This window comes from Epinephelus fuscoguttatus, linkage group LG12, assembly GCF_011397635.1.
Source record: "Epinephelus fuscoguttatus linkage group LG12, E.fuscoguttatus.final_Chr_v1".
Lineage (NCBI taxonomy): Eukaryota > Metazoa > Chordata > Actinopteri > Perciformes > Serranidae > Epinephelus > Epinephelus fuscoguttatus.
Window position 1 is genome coordinate 15,289,304 of NC_064763.1, and position 17,164 is coordinate 15,306,467.

The 17,164-nt window shown below is 38.9% G+C and overlaps 1 protein-coding gene across 1 annotated transcript in view; it reads left to right on the top strand.

Annotated features, from left to right (window-relative positions):
• Window positions 1–17,164, top strand: part of capn5b (calpain 5b) — a 74,641-nt gene that overhangs the window by 7,723 nt on the left and 49,754 nt on the right. Inside the window, exon 2 of the mRNA XM_049591259.1 lies at window positions 6,176–6,349. Within this exon, the coding sequence (XP_049447216.1) occupies window positions 6,185–6,349 (165 nt within the window). The 5' untranslated portion in view covers window positions 6,176–6,184. The remainder of the gene's footprint in view (window positions 1–6,175; window positions 6,350–17,164) is intronic.

The window sequence follows — 17,164 nt, forward strand, 5'->3', positions numbered from 1 at the left end:
CATTAGTCCATTGTGGTGCTTTCAAAGCGAGTGTACAGGAATAAAGAGAAACATGGCGGTTCCACGAAAGTTCAGTTAAAAATTGCGCTTGTAGCCAGTGAGGACGCCTCTATTGTCGGCTTCAAATCCAAACTGTTGTTATATTGGTCCGGTTTTAGTTTTCCCACCCCCAAAAACACATGAACATTTAAGTAAACGAAACAAAGCTACTGAAATTTGATCTCCTTCATGTTGCCGGCTTCGGCTCAGCAGCAAATTGCACAAGATCTGTCTGACACTAGTGGCTCCATTTCTCATATTTTAAACAAACAAACAAAATCAAATCAGACCAGACCAGTAAAACTTGAAATCAACGCCACTCTAGACAGAACATATTAGTACACGTATCCGTCATGCTGAATCAAATCAAATCAACTTTATTTATACGGCTCTTTTCATACGACAGTAATACAAAGTGCCTCACAGAGGTTAAAAACAACAAAGAACCAAAACAGAAAACAAAAAAGAAAAGAGAAAACCCAACCCTCCCACCCCACATAGAGATACATAAGCATACACATACGCACATACGCACACACACGCACACACACTAGCTATCACTAAAGAGACATGGCCAAGCATCGAGACCCGAGGCAAGGAAAAAGCCACACCGAGGTGCAGTGCCCTTCAGCCACCCAGGTCAGAGCTGTCCACGGGACGGCACCCCCATCGGTAGACCAGGAACAACTCTCAGTGTGGAAGGCCCCCATGAGGCAACACTGGAGCTAAAAACTGAGGGACTAAAACAGTAGGATAGGATAAAAGGTATAAAATGAACCAAATAAACAAAAAGCTATTTAGCTCATAAAATTAAGTTAATAGCTAGGTAAAAATGATCTAAAACAGAGACATAACATGCATCAAAACTAAAACCTATAACTAAAATAACAAAAGATAAAGATTAAATGAGATAAGAACGTAAAAAGAGGAAGGGTAAGAGCAATTAAAAAAAAACAAAAGCAAAAAACAAAGAGAAAGTTGGACTTTTCTAAAGACTAATGATAATGCTGTGTTCATGGCTTCCATGGTGCTGAAAGGTGCGCTCTGTAGCTGTGCAACGGGCTGAAATATTGTCCCCCATCCTGATGAAAATGCCTATGGTGCTAGCATAAGCACATACATGCGTGTACATAAACATGTGGTACACTTGAGGGTCCTGTTTAGGTTTTTTGAAAATATGGTCACCCTAAGGTAGCCATTTTTTTTTAAAAGCAAAGATAGCAACTAGCGGGTGAAAAAAAAAAAAAAAAAAACATTTAGCTTTTATATAGCCAGATGTATTTCTCAGGAGCCAGTGGAGACCAAAATGAAGGTAAAAATGTAGGTCAACATTGGACTTCGATTCATTGGACGAACAGTTGAGACTCATCTGGTCGAGACTCCAGATGAATGCTAACATTGCTACATGTCTGTTGGATGTGCATCTGTTATCATAACATGTCAGATGTAGTGTTTACAGCTTGTTTCGCTGCCCCCATGTTGGCTGTGACTGTACTGGTTAGGACTGGAATATTCAGATGATTGGGGACATTATAAATCATTGGATAATTTGAGCATAATACATAATACATTGCTTTCACTCAGCTTTAATTCAAAGCAGTGCTTGTTATTGTGATTGCCACAGTAGTAAAGGCATCCAGTGCGGCAGCTTCTCAGGATTTGTTCTCTGCAGGTAATGCTCTTGGCCGTCCACGGAAGCCAGATGACAGCATGGTTTTCCCCATTGCAGTCACGAGCCAAGACACCGGGCCATCTGTCAGATTTAGCTTCCAACTGCGACCTCCTCTTTCCCCCAGGAATTTACTTTATCACTTACTCACAGAGTCAGCTAGCTTGTTAATGCCTCCATATTGAAGTTAGTGGATATTTGTCTTTAATTAAGGTCACAGACTGCAGAATCAAGGCTTTAGTTAATGCTAACAACACAGATCAGGTGTTATTCGAGACCTACAGTACACTAGTTTGTCAGGGTGTTTAAAGCTGTTTACTTTAGAGAAGACTAATTTATTCATACACATATCTGATCATAGATTTTAATGAATAATGAATTGGTTAAATGTGTGTTGTTAAATAAACATTTAAAGTTGATATTGGCATTTAGCTGTTGTGATTGCAGGGTTGGATTTTATAATGCTGCTCCTTAGCTGGTCTCACAGCCTGTTTGGATTCAACACGAGTCTACTGAATGAATTGGATCTCGCTGAATGCCTTCAGGTTAATGATGTTTGAAAGGTACAGTCGTCAGATTTCAAGTTGCTCCTGTTGTCCTTTTGGTTTGGCGTCCCTCCATTTTCTGCTCACTTCATTCTCCCCAGATATTAGATGTCATTGAGCACCGCTGAGAGGTGAACAGGTCAAGTCAGCCCAATTAAAAAATACTTTATTTGATAGTGCAGCTCGGTGGTAATGTGGCATTAAGAGACTTAAACTGGATTTGGTTTTATTGCTTTGCTGTACTGCAGTGTGCCAGTTGGGATAGATGATGAATTTAAACTGTTATATTATGGGTAACATTTACCAAGTGTACATGCTCTTTCTTTTTCTTCCCTTTTATATTGTTGCATGCTGTGTTACTGCATTTGGGTTTGTGGCTTCTTGCTATTTAATTAGATCAAAGTACAGTCTTTTTTTGTAAAGAGTTAAACTAGTAAGAGCTGAACCTGCAATCTTACCAGGGCTGCAACAATTATTGTTATTGTTGATTACTTTTTTGATTAATTGTTGGTTTATAAAATGGCAGAAAATAATGAAAGTGAGCCAGCCCACATTCCCAAAGCACAAGTTGACATTTTCCCAGTGCCTCCCAAGTGGGGAAGCAAAACAGATGGGAAATATCAGATGTAATAAATTGCTGTAAAAACACAGCCAAATTCTAACTCTAATTTACCATTTTCCAAACACAGTGAAATATCATCTCTCAATATCGCCCAACATCTTAGTTTGTTTAACTTCACTCTGCTCCACTCTCCTTGGCAAAACCAGTATGTTGGCATGACTATGCATCAATGTGGACTCAGAATATTAGATTCAGGTGGATACGCTGGCCTCAAGTGATTGGTTACGGAAAACTGAAGATGGGAACTGGATGTAACAAGTCGACAGATATGTCTGATGTCATGCAGCCATTGACATCATTTAGTCATTATTCATTCTCTTTTCTGGAATCAAACAAAAAGGTCGGTAGCACAGATTGTATATAAAGGATGGATGTCATTGTAGCTCCCCAAAAGTGAAGCCAAAACGTCTTGTTCGCCCCCTCGTGGCTGGCTGCAGCACAGGTCAGATCAAAGTAAAATGTTCCTAAAGAAAGTTTCTGTTTTTAGGTAGTTCTTATCATGTCGCTATATGTTCAGGTTTTTGTTTTTTTGATAAGTTTGGTTTTTAGCTAGTGATTTGATGCTATAAAACGGGGGTGTGACATCATGATTGACAGCTGTGTGTCAGTAGGTGTGCTCTCAATCAGTGCTGTTGTTCCCGATTGGGTTGGATGGGTAATGGGCGGAAACTCGGTATTGCGGCTTCACTTCCTAATCACCACTGTGCAGACTCTTGCTCCAAGAGTGTAAGATAGCAGCGCCTGTTTTTTTGTTTTGGCTTCATTTTTGTACAGTGGAAGGAAGCAGTGACTTGCTGTCCATCTTTATACATTGGTCAGTAATATCATGTTGAGAAAATAAAGATATATTTGAGATAACAGTGAACACTGGAGAGACCCTGCGATAAGTTGAAACTTTTTCTGACAACTGTGATTACAGGAACGAGTAGACGCTGCTTTATTTTAAGAGGTCACATTTCACAGCATATTTCCATCATCACACCATATATAAGAAACATAATGTCACACTCGCCAGAAATCATGAAGCATGTATTTAATCAACCAATAACAAGTGCAGCCATGCAGCATTGTTGTTGAGGCGTTCAATGACCTGAGAGGCTTTGAATGCTTGTAATAAATCTCCAGTCCATCGTCAATAGCTCTGGCTGGCTAGAAGTATTGATTATGAGATGAAATGATACAGGTAGATGAGGAAGTATGCAAAATTGATGACCATGAAAAGTTCAGCCATGAATAATTTTTCTCATCTGAAAAACATATCGACTGTCCAGGACTTGCTGATAATTGGTGCTCACAGTGTGAAAGCACAGTCACCACACTCGGTGGATGCAACAAATGAGCATTTTATTTATTATTAATAGATTTTTCTAAATGATTAATAAGCCACATAGTCTGTGAATGTTTAGAAATGATCAGAGCTCAAAATAATGTCTTTCGTTTAAAGCCAGAAAATCCAAAGTAATCATTTTGATCGATAATACTTTAGGGATAAAAAATATTTCCATATGCTACTGACGCCTGTTGATCTTCATAACCTAATTTCGTGAAAGTGACCAATCTGACTGTAGATCTCATTCCTGTTTGTGCTCATGAAAAAAAGAAAATCGAATTTTTATTTTCAACTTGTGTAAAGTTTCTGCCTATTACTACGCAAACAGCCTTTTTTTGACAAAGTGACACGAAATGTAAAAACTATAAATATCTTTTAATCCCTTAAAAGAGCACTCCAGCGATTCAGCATTGCATTCACACAGCTCTCTCTGGAGACGCAAAAGACTTTCCTTAAAAATGATGCCAACACGCAAATGCAAAAAACTGCAGTTCTTTAAACAGCCACTTGTAGGCTGGCTCTGAAAGCCCGCCGTAGACACCAATGCCAAAACGCCCAACTCCACAGCAGAAATAAACACGTTTACAGCCTGAACAGTAAATGGCCCTGGCCTCCATAGTGCCCAGAATCATACATTCGAAAACAGTATGCTTACCTTGGGGAAGTTATAGATTTCCTCATGCACCAGCTGGAAGAACCTAGAAGACTAAAAGGCAACAAGTGGATGAACAACAAATCCTGAGAAGCTGCCGCACTGGATGCCTTTACTACTGTGGCAATCACAATAACAAGCACTGCTTTGAATTAAAGCTGAGTGAAAGCAATGTATTATGTATTATGCTCAAATTATCCAATGAAAATGGGATTCATGCAAACAAGGACGGACGAGTTTGATTTTTGCAGCTGTGGACCGTGAATCCTCAGCCATGGATCGTTCAAGGCAACTGAACCGTAGGCAGTATTTTGCGCTAGTACCTGAATTTATCTGGCATGTAGACTCTTATGACAAAGGAAAACCATACGGAATCTGCACCAGTGGTTGCAAAGATTGCTTTTCCCGAAAAATCATAGTTGAATACTTCACACACGAGCAGCAGCCTACACGTCATAGATGGAAGACACTGAGTGAATTTCCAATCAACTATTGTTGTCACTCATATGTTGGCATTTTTAGGATTTGGTACATCTCTAATGATGTGACCAGAACTCTGTTTAATGTGTACCAGCAATAATAATTTTCTTGATTTATTGCATAATAAACAGCTTCACTCCAAAAATGACAACCATCCCGCCACATCTGGAACTTGAATTTTGTATACTGCTGTTGTGTAGATAGCTTTTGTTGGCAAGTTAGGGACTAGCTGGTGAACAAAGTGGAACATACATCTGCTAAACAGTCAGGTGTTTCCTTCAAGAGTTGGTGGAGACAAAACCAGTGTTTATTTGTGTGTATTGAATGTTTCAGTATTGATCATGCCTTCAATAGCTCCATCTTATTTTGCCTCCACACTGACTCACCAGTCCCTCTGTATGCCCTGCCAGTATTCAGCTGATCAATGTGTACATGGCTCCTTTAATGCACAGCAGTGATAATTAGGCTCTGGGGAATATCAGTGAATTGACAGATTAATCATTTTGACCCACTGAATCCAGGCTGTGCTCGAGGCAGCCGCGCACATCGACTTCCTGTTTCCACTGAGGGCTTTCACTGTTCAGGTATTAAAGTCTGCTGGATTCTGCTGTCAGTCAGCTGCATGTGAGTGAATGAAAAAACAAGACGCGTAGTGGGGAGGGGAATTTGGTTTCAGAAATACCAGGGGACGTTACTTGTTGGAGATGAAATACGGTGTTCATAAAAATGTGTGAGTGAAAGCTTGATGATGTAATGCATATCCTGTGTATGTAATATGTGATGTACAACTTTTGGTCTGACCGGCGTCCCTCCTTGTCATCCCTCTTGTGTCCTTCAGGGCTGCAGCATGTTCACTTCAGTGAAGGCCTTCGAGGGGCAGCAGTACTCCACCCTGAAGAGGCAGTGCTTGCAGAGTGGCCTGCTCTTCGAGGACCCCCGCTTCCCCGCCACCGACGACTCGCTCTTTTACCAGGGCAACAGGATCGGACGTGTGATCTGGAAGAGGCCTCGGGTATGTTGGTTTGTTCAGTAAAAGAGTTTTAATTAATAAAATCTGATAAGTATTTTTTAGGTTTTAGGCTGTTGATAGATCTTTATGACCATTATCTGGCCCCAGCAGTTCCAAAATACATACAGTCGTTCAGTATGGATGATAGTTCATGGCACAATTATATGGTAGTAAATAGGGATGTAACGGTACACAGAAGTCATGGTTCAGTTCATACCCCAGTTTAGGAGTCATGGTTCAGTGCAAGGACTGTATAGTGGAAGAAAACAAATGCATAAGGATCTTTTTTTACAGAGGTCACGCTATAAGCCGCTGAATTTTTACACAGAACCAAACAATGGCGGCATCATTCTGCTCCTGTGTGTGACTTTAGACAGCGTGCCGGCATCACGGAATCAAAAGAGGCAGGCAGGGGGTGACATGTAGCACATTAGTGCCGGCCTCTAGTGTGACATACAACAAAGGTGTCAACATCGCTTTATAAACAATAACAATGGCATAACATTGCAATCACAATCATTCACCACCCCTCTTATATGGCAGCTGATCTCCTTCTCTGCTCGGAGGGCAAGGAGTTCCCGGATCTATTTGTTTTTCCAATTTATGGACATTTTTATCCCGGTTTTCGTCTTTGAGTTAGCTGCTAACTTCTACGACCTACTTTTTAAATCTCCTGCAGTGGGTTGCATGCATGACAGATCGTCAACACGTCATACCTGTGCCGCCCATGAACCTGTCCTGCCAGCCACCCCATTTATATAGACATCGCTTTTTGGCGCTGTTACTACCTCTACACCCGGCTCAGAGGCGGGACAACTCTGTCTCACCGTTCCACAATCGTACCTTATATAAAGAACTGTGAGGTGGAATAACAGCACAATATTACCGTAGTATATTCCCGCAGTATAAAAGGGGCTAAAGACAAACACAGTCCTCTTGCTGGTAACTGAAGTAACGTTTTGTCATAGCTGGCATCTTTGGAAGCTATTCTCATTATAAAAGTAAGGAACATTTCAAACATGTCTGTGTTAAACTAGACGAACACTGAACCAGCAGTTTTCCAAAAGACAATAGGTCACAACAGGCTATAAAACTGAAAAGCATCTCTTATGCTATCAAACTGAAAATACATATTACAGTTTGTTTTTTCCTTGTCCTGGTGATCAGCACCTCTGGGTGATGCCACTGAATGTGTGTTAGCATGTTGGATGGGTTTACATGTACATATTTACAACAGTGGAGCAACACCAACACACCATCCTCATCTTAGACACAACTCTCTCTGCCGACTGGTAATCTGCAGATGGGTCTACCAGCTCTGGTGTTTCATTTGTGCAGTTTTCTAGTATTGGAGATCTTTTTGAAGGTCTCATCCCTGAGTGACATTATTGCTCAGTCTTGTGTCGCTCTCAGACAAAGAAGACTCAGGATTTTATTTCAAAATCTTTCAGATAAATTTCAGGAGAACTTGCATGCTCCACATGTTCCACATGTTATCATAAGTGTGTCGTGCAGTGTGGGACTAGCTCTGCACTGGTCTTAGTCTTGAATCAGTTTTGCCTTGCCTTGGTTTGGTTTGGTTTTCTCTTGGTCTCAACTTTTCAAAGTGTAGGTCTTGTCTCAGTCTTGATACACTCTGGTCTTGGTCATCACTTGGTTTGGATTATTCCAGAAAATAAGCTCTGTGGCAAACAAACATATATGATACTTACATGTATTGTTCAGGATGATAATCTTCACAAATTAACACCACTTTTATGATTTTAGAAGCTTAAATGCAACTACCAGAAGTAAAAAGCTAACGTTAGGCTATAAACAAACTACACTATGGTGGCATGACTTAATGTCGCCACCACAATGAGGCTGTAAAGCATTGTTCGGCATGATGATGTTATCTAGTCTTGTTTAGCCACTTGTGAGCAAAAAGTTTCATAATTCACAAGTGGGATATTTACTGACGTATTTTATGTTGTAGAACAAAACATGAAAGTCTCTTGTTGTAAACACAGACCTTATTTCAGGCATCTAACCAAAAATCCATTAAAAAAAACATTTACTTTGAGACGAGGGAGCTGGGAGTGCTAAAATGCTAACTCATTTCCAGGTTTTAGGACTCATTCCTGGGATACTCTATTTATAAACTATACTGCATCTGTGCCAGCACAGCTGATGTGTTTTCTAAGCATCCAGGACTAAATGAAAATTGGTGCTAATTTATTTTTATATTTCAGATACAATATATTTTTGATTAATGGGGTATAGTCAGTAAAAGCTGGAATGGAAAATGAAATCATATCAGTGCCTAGGATGTGATCATTAAGTAAAGGTTTCATAAATTACTGCAACACTCAGCAAAATGTCTATAAAATGGTGCAAGAACTGCATAAAAATCATATAAGGATTGACAATGAACAAAAAGCACTGAACTCAATGCATCTCAGGCGGATTAGACTGCTGTCCGAACAGCTCAGTGCAAATGCATCCAAGCAGCATTTAAGATGGACTGAAATCTAATTGCTCAGATCTGTGGAAGGTTTCAAGTAATCCATAAAAGCACTTTATCCATGTGTTGGTCGTGGCATAGTTGTTATTGCTAACTATCCGGTGTTGCAGCTGAACTGCAAAAGTGTAAAAGTTATGCTTCTTCTGCCTGTTTTGGCGGTTACCAAACAGCCTCCGCCACCCTCTTGACTGGAGTTGGGGTCACACCAATGTGCATTTAGCTGGAAAAAATGAAACAGACGAACGTAACATCTTATCTGGATCTTATCCAAATATGAGACACTTAAAATGACAAATTGGATCCCTGACTGCATTAAGAAAATGTAAACACCTGGTCAGTCAGTGAGGTGCTGTTGTCACTTAACCTTCTAGCTGAACTCCCAGCAGAAATGTAATAATTTTATGTAACTTGGCGTATGTACATGGAGTGTAGTTACTGGACCTTTAAACATTCACATCGGGGAGCTCTCGGAGCCAAAGGTCACTTCATGAAGAGAGTTTGATGACCTATGACTAAATAAATATACTGTAAATAATAAAGTATGTCAGCAGTCATCAGTCGTTGCTCTTCTTGTGTAAGCTGGTACTGTATGTATGTTTCAGTGGCAGATGATATCAGATGCAGGGCCTCAGGATTTAGTGAGCTGACTCCCCTGCCACTGTTATCCCCCCTCACACAGCAGGCTGTGGCTCTGGATGGAGTAACCTCCTTCTGCCTGTGTGCCACTGCAGCAACAGCCAGCGTGCATTGCCATGGAAACTGGGTCACACAGATTATATGTTTTGGTCTGTGCTGATGTCAGTCATGCAGACTGAAAACTGGAAGAAGTCAAGAGGAGAAAAAGCAGGGGGAGCGTCCTTTTCATTTTCTGTCAGGACACGATTTGTATCTCCACTGATGGCAGTTTATGTCACGAGGTTAGGAACCCTGAACAGGCACATTTTCTAAAAAGATTTTTATTGATGCTCTTACATGGTAGGGTTGCTGTTGATGACTTGGACTTGAATTCTTAAACTACTTATCTTTGGTGAATTACAAACAACTAAATGAAACTTGCTTTAGTCATTTTCTAAAGGCCATTGTGGAAAGTACATTCTTATATAGAGTAATGTAACTTGTGAGGAGATGAAGAGGTAATGAGTTAAAATGGTTCTGAAAATAAGTTGTGTTCTCTCTGGTATCCAGAAATACACAGATATCAGCATCTATGTTTTTAGGTTTGACCAATACAAAATGTAAAAAATCAATTTTGAATTTGAAACGGAGCACGATGACTTATTTCAAATGAAATTGACGTGATTAGTGAAATTGCTCAAATTCAACTTTGATTTCAAATTTGACTCACAAATTTCTGCTGTTGGCCGTCTGAACAGTGCTGACCTCCGAAAGAATGCAGGGCTGTGGAGTCCGACATTGAGGAGGCTATTGTAGCTTATGAGCTGTGTTGTACTATCAACATTCATTTGACCTCTTTTGTGGAAGTATAGACTGCTCCGCAAAAGATAAGTAGTTTGCAGATAGCTATAAGATGCTAGTCTTTTAAATAGATTTGTGAACTTATTGTCCTCTTAGCGAACAAGCTAATAACAATGAGACTTGCAATGATGATGAACTTTTATTGTATATTATGGAATTGTTTGATTTTATGATTTATGGATACATTGCTTTTTTTAGCTGTCTTGCAAGGTGTCCTTGAGTGCTTAGAAAGGTGCCTATAAATAAAATGCATTATTATATTATTATACTGTTGTTGTTGTTGTTGTTGTTGTTATTATTAATAATGCAGTTAGCAATCTGGTTAGGGTGAAGAGCCCGTTTCCCCTGTTCAGTTAATGTTTCTATTGATTGAAGAGATGAACAGTCCTGAGAACCCACTGCCAGAGAGGAGTACAAAGCACAGTAGAGAGGAAATAGACAGAAGCTTGGGGGCTGTGATGAGTGACTATTGTTGGTATGTCCTGGCTGGCTAGCATATTAGCAGTTAGCTTGCCACAAACAATAGTTCACCAGCTAGCCCTGCAAGTAGTCACCTAACATCTGGAACCAAATAATATGGTGAGGATGCACAGATGAATTTAACGTTAAGAAAAGCTGAATGGCACTAAGCAAAAGAATCAAATAACAACAACAACAACAACAACAACAACAACAACAACAACAACAAAAATGATAGTTACATTTTACCAGAGGTGGAAGAAATACTCAGATCTTGTAGTGAAAGGGATACTTTGCCGATTTTCAACCAGGTCTGCCTCATCCTGGGGTGGGGAGAGTGTGTAGATGAGCGGTGTTAAGGCTTCCCCCATGCTGCCAGCCAAAATCCGCCAAATGACGGCAAATGCATCATCAGTGTCATGAGATGATGCGATTCGTGTCATCTGTTGCTCAAGTCTCTCGCTGAAGACATGTTTGGGGAGTTCCCACTGACACATGGGGAAACCAAAGATTGTTTCTGCACACCGTGGTGACACAGACCTGGTTGGAAATTGGCGAAATATCCCTTTAAGTAAAACATCTTAACTAAAAGTACAAAAGTATTGGCATCAAAATATACTTTAAGAACCAAAAGTGAAAGTACTCATTTTGCAGAATGGCGCATTCCAAAATAATGTATATAATCGCATTGTAATTTTAAATGTATTGAACTAATCAAACTTTATCTTTATCCATTATATTATATCATCATTTATTTGTTGAAAATATTTTGTCTTCTAAAACCCAAAACTGCAAAGTCAATAGTAACTAAAGTTATCAACAGTAACAGTAACAAAAGTAAACAGTTGTGGGAAATGACTCATGTAAAGTACAGTCTTTGAGCAAATGTACTTAGTTACTTTCTGCCACCAAAACTATCCCTTCACTCTACTAATCCAGATTGACTGGACACCTTAAACACATGCAGAGTTTCTGCCTCTTCCTCCTAATGGTTACTGAAAGCTCATTCCCAATGCAGTGTTTCATTCAGGGGAGAGTGCATGATAATGAAGTTAAACATCAAACTACTTTGGGACAGAGTGGGTGTGAGAGAATGAAATGTTCAGAACAATCAAAATTTAATGAAGTTCCCGACAAAAGCTCATTTAAAATATGGCACTCACTCACTTTACACACACACACACACACACACACACACACACACACACAGAGTCTACGGTGCATTTCTGCACAGTCAAGGTTAGACATTAAAGACCCTCTTACTCCATACACAGGACAATATGGTCACACAACACACACATAACACTATCTGTATGAGAGTAGATTTGTTTGACAATATTCCATAATTCCCATTGAAACAAATCTAATTCCACATGTAAGGCGATGTTTCAATTACCCAGATCTTTATTTCTTGAAAATTGTCAAATATTGGTCTTTATGTCTAATTTCCTGTTTTTATAAGCATTTTTTTTTTTTTATCGTATTTTAGTATGATGCTGTTTTCTGTTACTGATTACACCAAGACAACAACAGGTTTCATATAAACAGATGTTCACTCAACACACTAGAAAACCGCTAAACAGAACTACTATAGGTTTAAAACTCCTCAGGGAACCTTTAAGCTGCCCTAAATGAGACAATCCCTGCTTAAATGTTTCACATTAAAAGCCTTCCAGCAGCTCAAATGACTTTTAATGTGAAACATTTGCAGTGTTGAGTTGCATTTATAGTAATTTAACGGCAGTAGAAAAAGCAATAAATATGAAATAAATATTGAATGACAACACTTTGTGTTAGAGAACAGAAACACAGATTGATGCGTTTGAAATGACTGTTGTTTTACTGATGGAAATAAATGGGATACTTACTTATGTCTGAAAAATTTTGTTATGTATTTGGTCACAGCTATCATGTTTTCCATATTTAAAAGTAGCGTGGAATCAGGGCATCTAATACACTACAAACTACTAAGAGTAGTAGTACAATAAAGATACTTCATGGGTAATTAAAGGTGCAGTTAGATGTGGCTCCCATACATCACTATTAATGTCAATGCCAAACTGGGAACAAAAGATTTTATGATTTAGTTGCATAAAGTGACACAATAATCCTATTTGCTATCCACCAATGGATCGTAACATACATTATAATGAATCTATAATCATTTTGAAAACACAGATATGAACCTAATCGCCAGAGACATTTCTGATATTGGATGATTCTACCAAACAAGTGTGATTTATTGGCACATCCATAAGTGATGTTTCAAGCTAGATGCTCTATTCAGACTTCGCTAAATGTACAAAAGATGCCAATTTTAAATACATATAATAGGGTCACATGGTAGTCGCATGATGATCCAGGTGAAGTCCCCACAATATAATACATGTATGTAAAGAAAAACATGTACATTTTTATGTATAGAGCAAAAAGATCTCGGTGCATGTAAGAAAAACATCAGGCCAGTGGCTGTCATACTTTCTATATGGCTAGAACTTCATAGAGGCACCTCTATATTAAATAGGATGTCCTTAATAATTGTATAGGACTTAACTATATCCACCATTACACGCAGAGGAGAGGAACGACACATCAGAAACATCAGGTGCACCAGGTGTCCGAATGCACAGTTCATAATGAACATTATACAACAAGTAGTTTCAACCAAGCCATCTGATTGGTCAACAAGACATTCAGAATGTGCTCAGATTAGCATGACATAAAATATTACTTCGCCATTTTAATGGCAATGTTGTAACTGCCAGAGCAAAAACCAGAAGGCTAAAAAACTGCTACAGAATGGATGGTTTGTTGTTAACTTTGATCTATAGGACGAACTGAGTTTGATGAATGGTTGGAAGATGAGTCAGCTGCTGCTGCTGCTTTGGTGCATGCAGGACACACACATGATCTATATGTGTTCATGTATATGGGCTAAAAGCTTTAGAAGAACTTTTCACTGTCCTAATATTTTATATAGCCTAATATGTTAACATAAGCACACTGGAAGTCAACATTTATTAAACAAATTTATCTGAAACATTTTTCTGTTTTTTATTTCAAAGGGCCTGAAAAGCTGATGAGCAAAAAGCCACTGAAAAAATGGGTTATGAGGATATCTGATAAACAAATGATTTGACAAATGTTCATGAAAGCCGGTTCCTTGCTGCTGTAATTAACTTAAATAAAACATCTGTAGAACTGTAACTTAACCACTACATTGCATAAATTCTCAAACATAGTTATAAAGGCTAAGTGATTCATTGGATTAAATGAGTTAGTCTTATTTTTTATTAAATCTACTTTCTTTAATTCATATAATTTATAGCTGCGTGCCTCCCTGGAGTGCAGCAAGTCAGAGTGTGACCGCAGTGAAGAAGTTGTTTTTGACAGGCTAAATGCCATCAAATATGGAATGGAGCAGTCATTAGATAAAAACATGATGTGGATTTTGAAATATTGAAACAGTATTGCTTAAATAACATTCACTGCATGGATAAAGAGATCAAGAGTAAACAAGGGTCATACAAACAGTAAGTAGCCCAAATAATTAGCAGTCCCTCTATACATTAGTTAGTATCACCATGGTGACCTTAGTTAAGACCAAGATCCTGTTGTTTTTAAAAATAATAAGAATAAATCAGTACGTACATATGATGGGATCTACAGTACCCTCGATTACTTTCAGTGACATGTTTGAGTGTCCAATGCCAGCGTTTTGAAAGTGATTTCTTTATTCAACAGTGTTGTTATAACACAGTAGCGATAAGCAGATTGTAAAAGGTGGCACAGCCATGTCTCACTAATGAACTGCAGGTACATTTGTGAGTCATGCAGCGCTCTTGCATGGCTCACAAGAATGTTTGTTTTGATTTGATAAAGGTGTGAAAAGGAGTGAAATGATGTCAAGTTGTAAATTGTAGGTTTGGTGTTGCAAATCTGATGAAACGTTCCCCTGAGCTGCAGTTGAACATGTGATACACCAGGTTGTCCTTGTCAAAACTTTCAAAACTGGCGATGATGGATGTAGCCGTTGCCCCTGGTAACCCAGTGTTTGTGGATGAAGATTTCAGCGATGTGATGATTAATGGGTTTCTTTATGTTTAGATCTGTACGTTACATTGCGAAAGATCATAGTGATGGTATACTGACAAACATAATGTTTAGTGCTGTGGTGTAGATTTCTATAAATATCCAAATCTAGACATAAATTTCAGTGTCAGCTTCAGAAGAGTCTGGAAAGTGTTGTCCTCTTTAAAAGCCTGTCAGCAGCAGTCTGATATGTAGCAGCCAGTGGATGCTTTAAAAATACAGAATCATCCAGAGTACTAAATCATCTCCATGGATCTTAAGAGACTTTACATTTTTAGCTCATACAACCTCTGAATCTTCCATCTCCACCAGCAGGGACATGACAGTGATGTTTCCTGACACTTCTGTTCACACTCTTTTTAGCTCACATGATTTAACCTGAAACAGATAGCAAATCAGTTTAAGCCTGATGTGGTAAAAGATATTTTAACATCTAAAGTTGAATCACAAGGCATTTTTAAACCCATAGTCGGTTTGCTTTGGTCTGGATTCATGCAGTTTTTTAGACCTACTTATATACTAACTCATATTAAACATATATGGCACACTTCATAATTTATTACTGGAGAATGGTAACCATTGGACTGAAGCCCCTTTTGATTAAGTAGCTGCTTAATGATTTAAAACATACTCACCATTTGGACTTGACGTGAGAGGAACAGATCCAAAAAGCCCCGTTTCCACCAAGCAGTCTGGTACAGTTCAGTTCAGTTCAGTACGCATTTTTTCCTTTTCCACTGTGAAAAGTTGTGGATGGTACCAATAGACTTGTTCGTACCATCCCCATTTTTGGTCCCCCCTCTATTGGGGTACCTATCACACAGATCTGGTACTAAAAGGTGGAGCTGTGAACACTGCTGTCTGATTGGTCAGTAGAGGACGGTCACTCTGCTCAGGGCTGAGTTGTGTCTGGTTTTGAGGCTCATGTAACCACTGTTCATACTTTGGAGAGTTTTATTAGTAAACTGTAACTATAAAATGAAAGGATGTTTTGCTGCCTCTCTCAGCAGCTATAGTTTGAAAAAACAAACAAACAACTTAATACGTTGGGCCGACTGCCGGCAACTTTTAAGGTGGAACATTTACTTTTACTCAGTGTTTACGTTTACTCAATTTATGATGTGATGACGATGTTTATCCATCAGCACACCTTAAATTTCATCGTGACAACTTAAACCATTACTTGTCTTTCTTGGATGACATACACTTTTAATAATGAGAGGATCTTCAAGCATTTAGAAATATGTATTAATTTCAACTTGATTATGTGAATTGTATATCGTCTAATCCTTACTTGGAGGGAAAAAAAAGCATGGCGGAGCATCGTTCCTGTGGACTCCAACAACACTAAACCCCTGAGCTTGCCTGAGAAGGACTAAATGCACAAACCCCCTATTTTTAAATATCCCATGGAGAGAGACTCTCACTGCAGCCTGTTCTATTTTGTTCCTAAAATGTTGGCGTGCAGCCTCGTTCTGTGGACGATGAATGAGGTGAAGACTTCCATCTGTGTCAGCGATATTTAGGAAATAGTGAGTGCTGGATGGAGCAGTGACACAACAACCCTGCCCACATTTAAGAGTACTGTTTGCAGTGGAAACGCCAGGGTCTAGGTATCATGTCTGAAGGGTTACTTTTGGTTCCAAAGGTACCATACCGAAAGTGTTTGGTGGAAACGGGGCTTATGATGTTCACATAAACTGTCCACATCTTCATCAGTTGTGAGAACTGTGGTAACAACAAGTGATCAACAATATTTCGACTTTCTTTAGTTGTGGCAACCTTGTTAAGACTACCGTTTGTTAGAAATCGTTAATGATAATTTGGGGTGTAGCTATACATCAGTCTGGAATGATGTATCAATTCAGTGATCAACAATCCAATAGCATTGATGGAAAGTGAAAACATTGATACATCTCGTCATTTTTAAGATATACCTTTATTTTGAAATCCCCAGTGCAACATCTGTGTCATCATTTACATGCAAGTGTACCTCCTTCCTAAACATTACAACAGTGCTAGCAGATTAGCAGCAGGCAGATAATGGGAAGCAACCAAGAAATACACAATGAAGATATTTACTGATATGGTCTCATATCGATCACAGGCCCCTGAATTGAATTGAGACTTTGTCATATCAGCAAATATCGTATTGTTGTCCAAAGAAAATATATAGAAACTTGTGATTACATCCCTACCAATATATTGATAAAAAGGTAGACTAGAAGCAAGATTTGAGGGCTTATCTCTATATCTCTGTAAAATTGTAGTTTTGTTTAGCTGTAGCA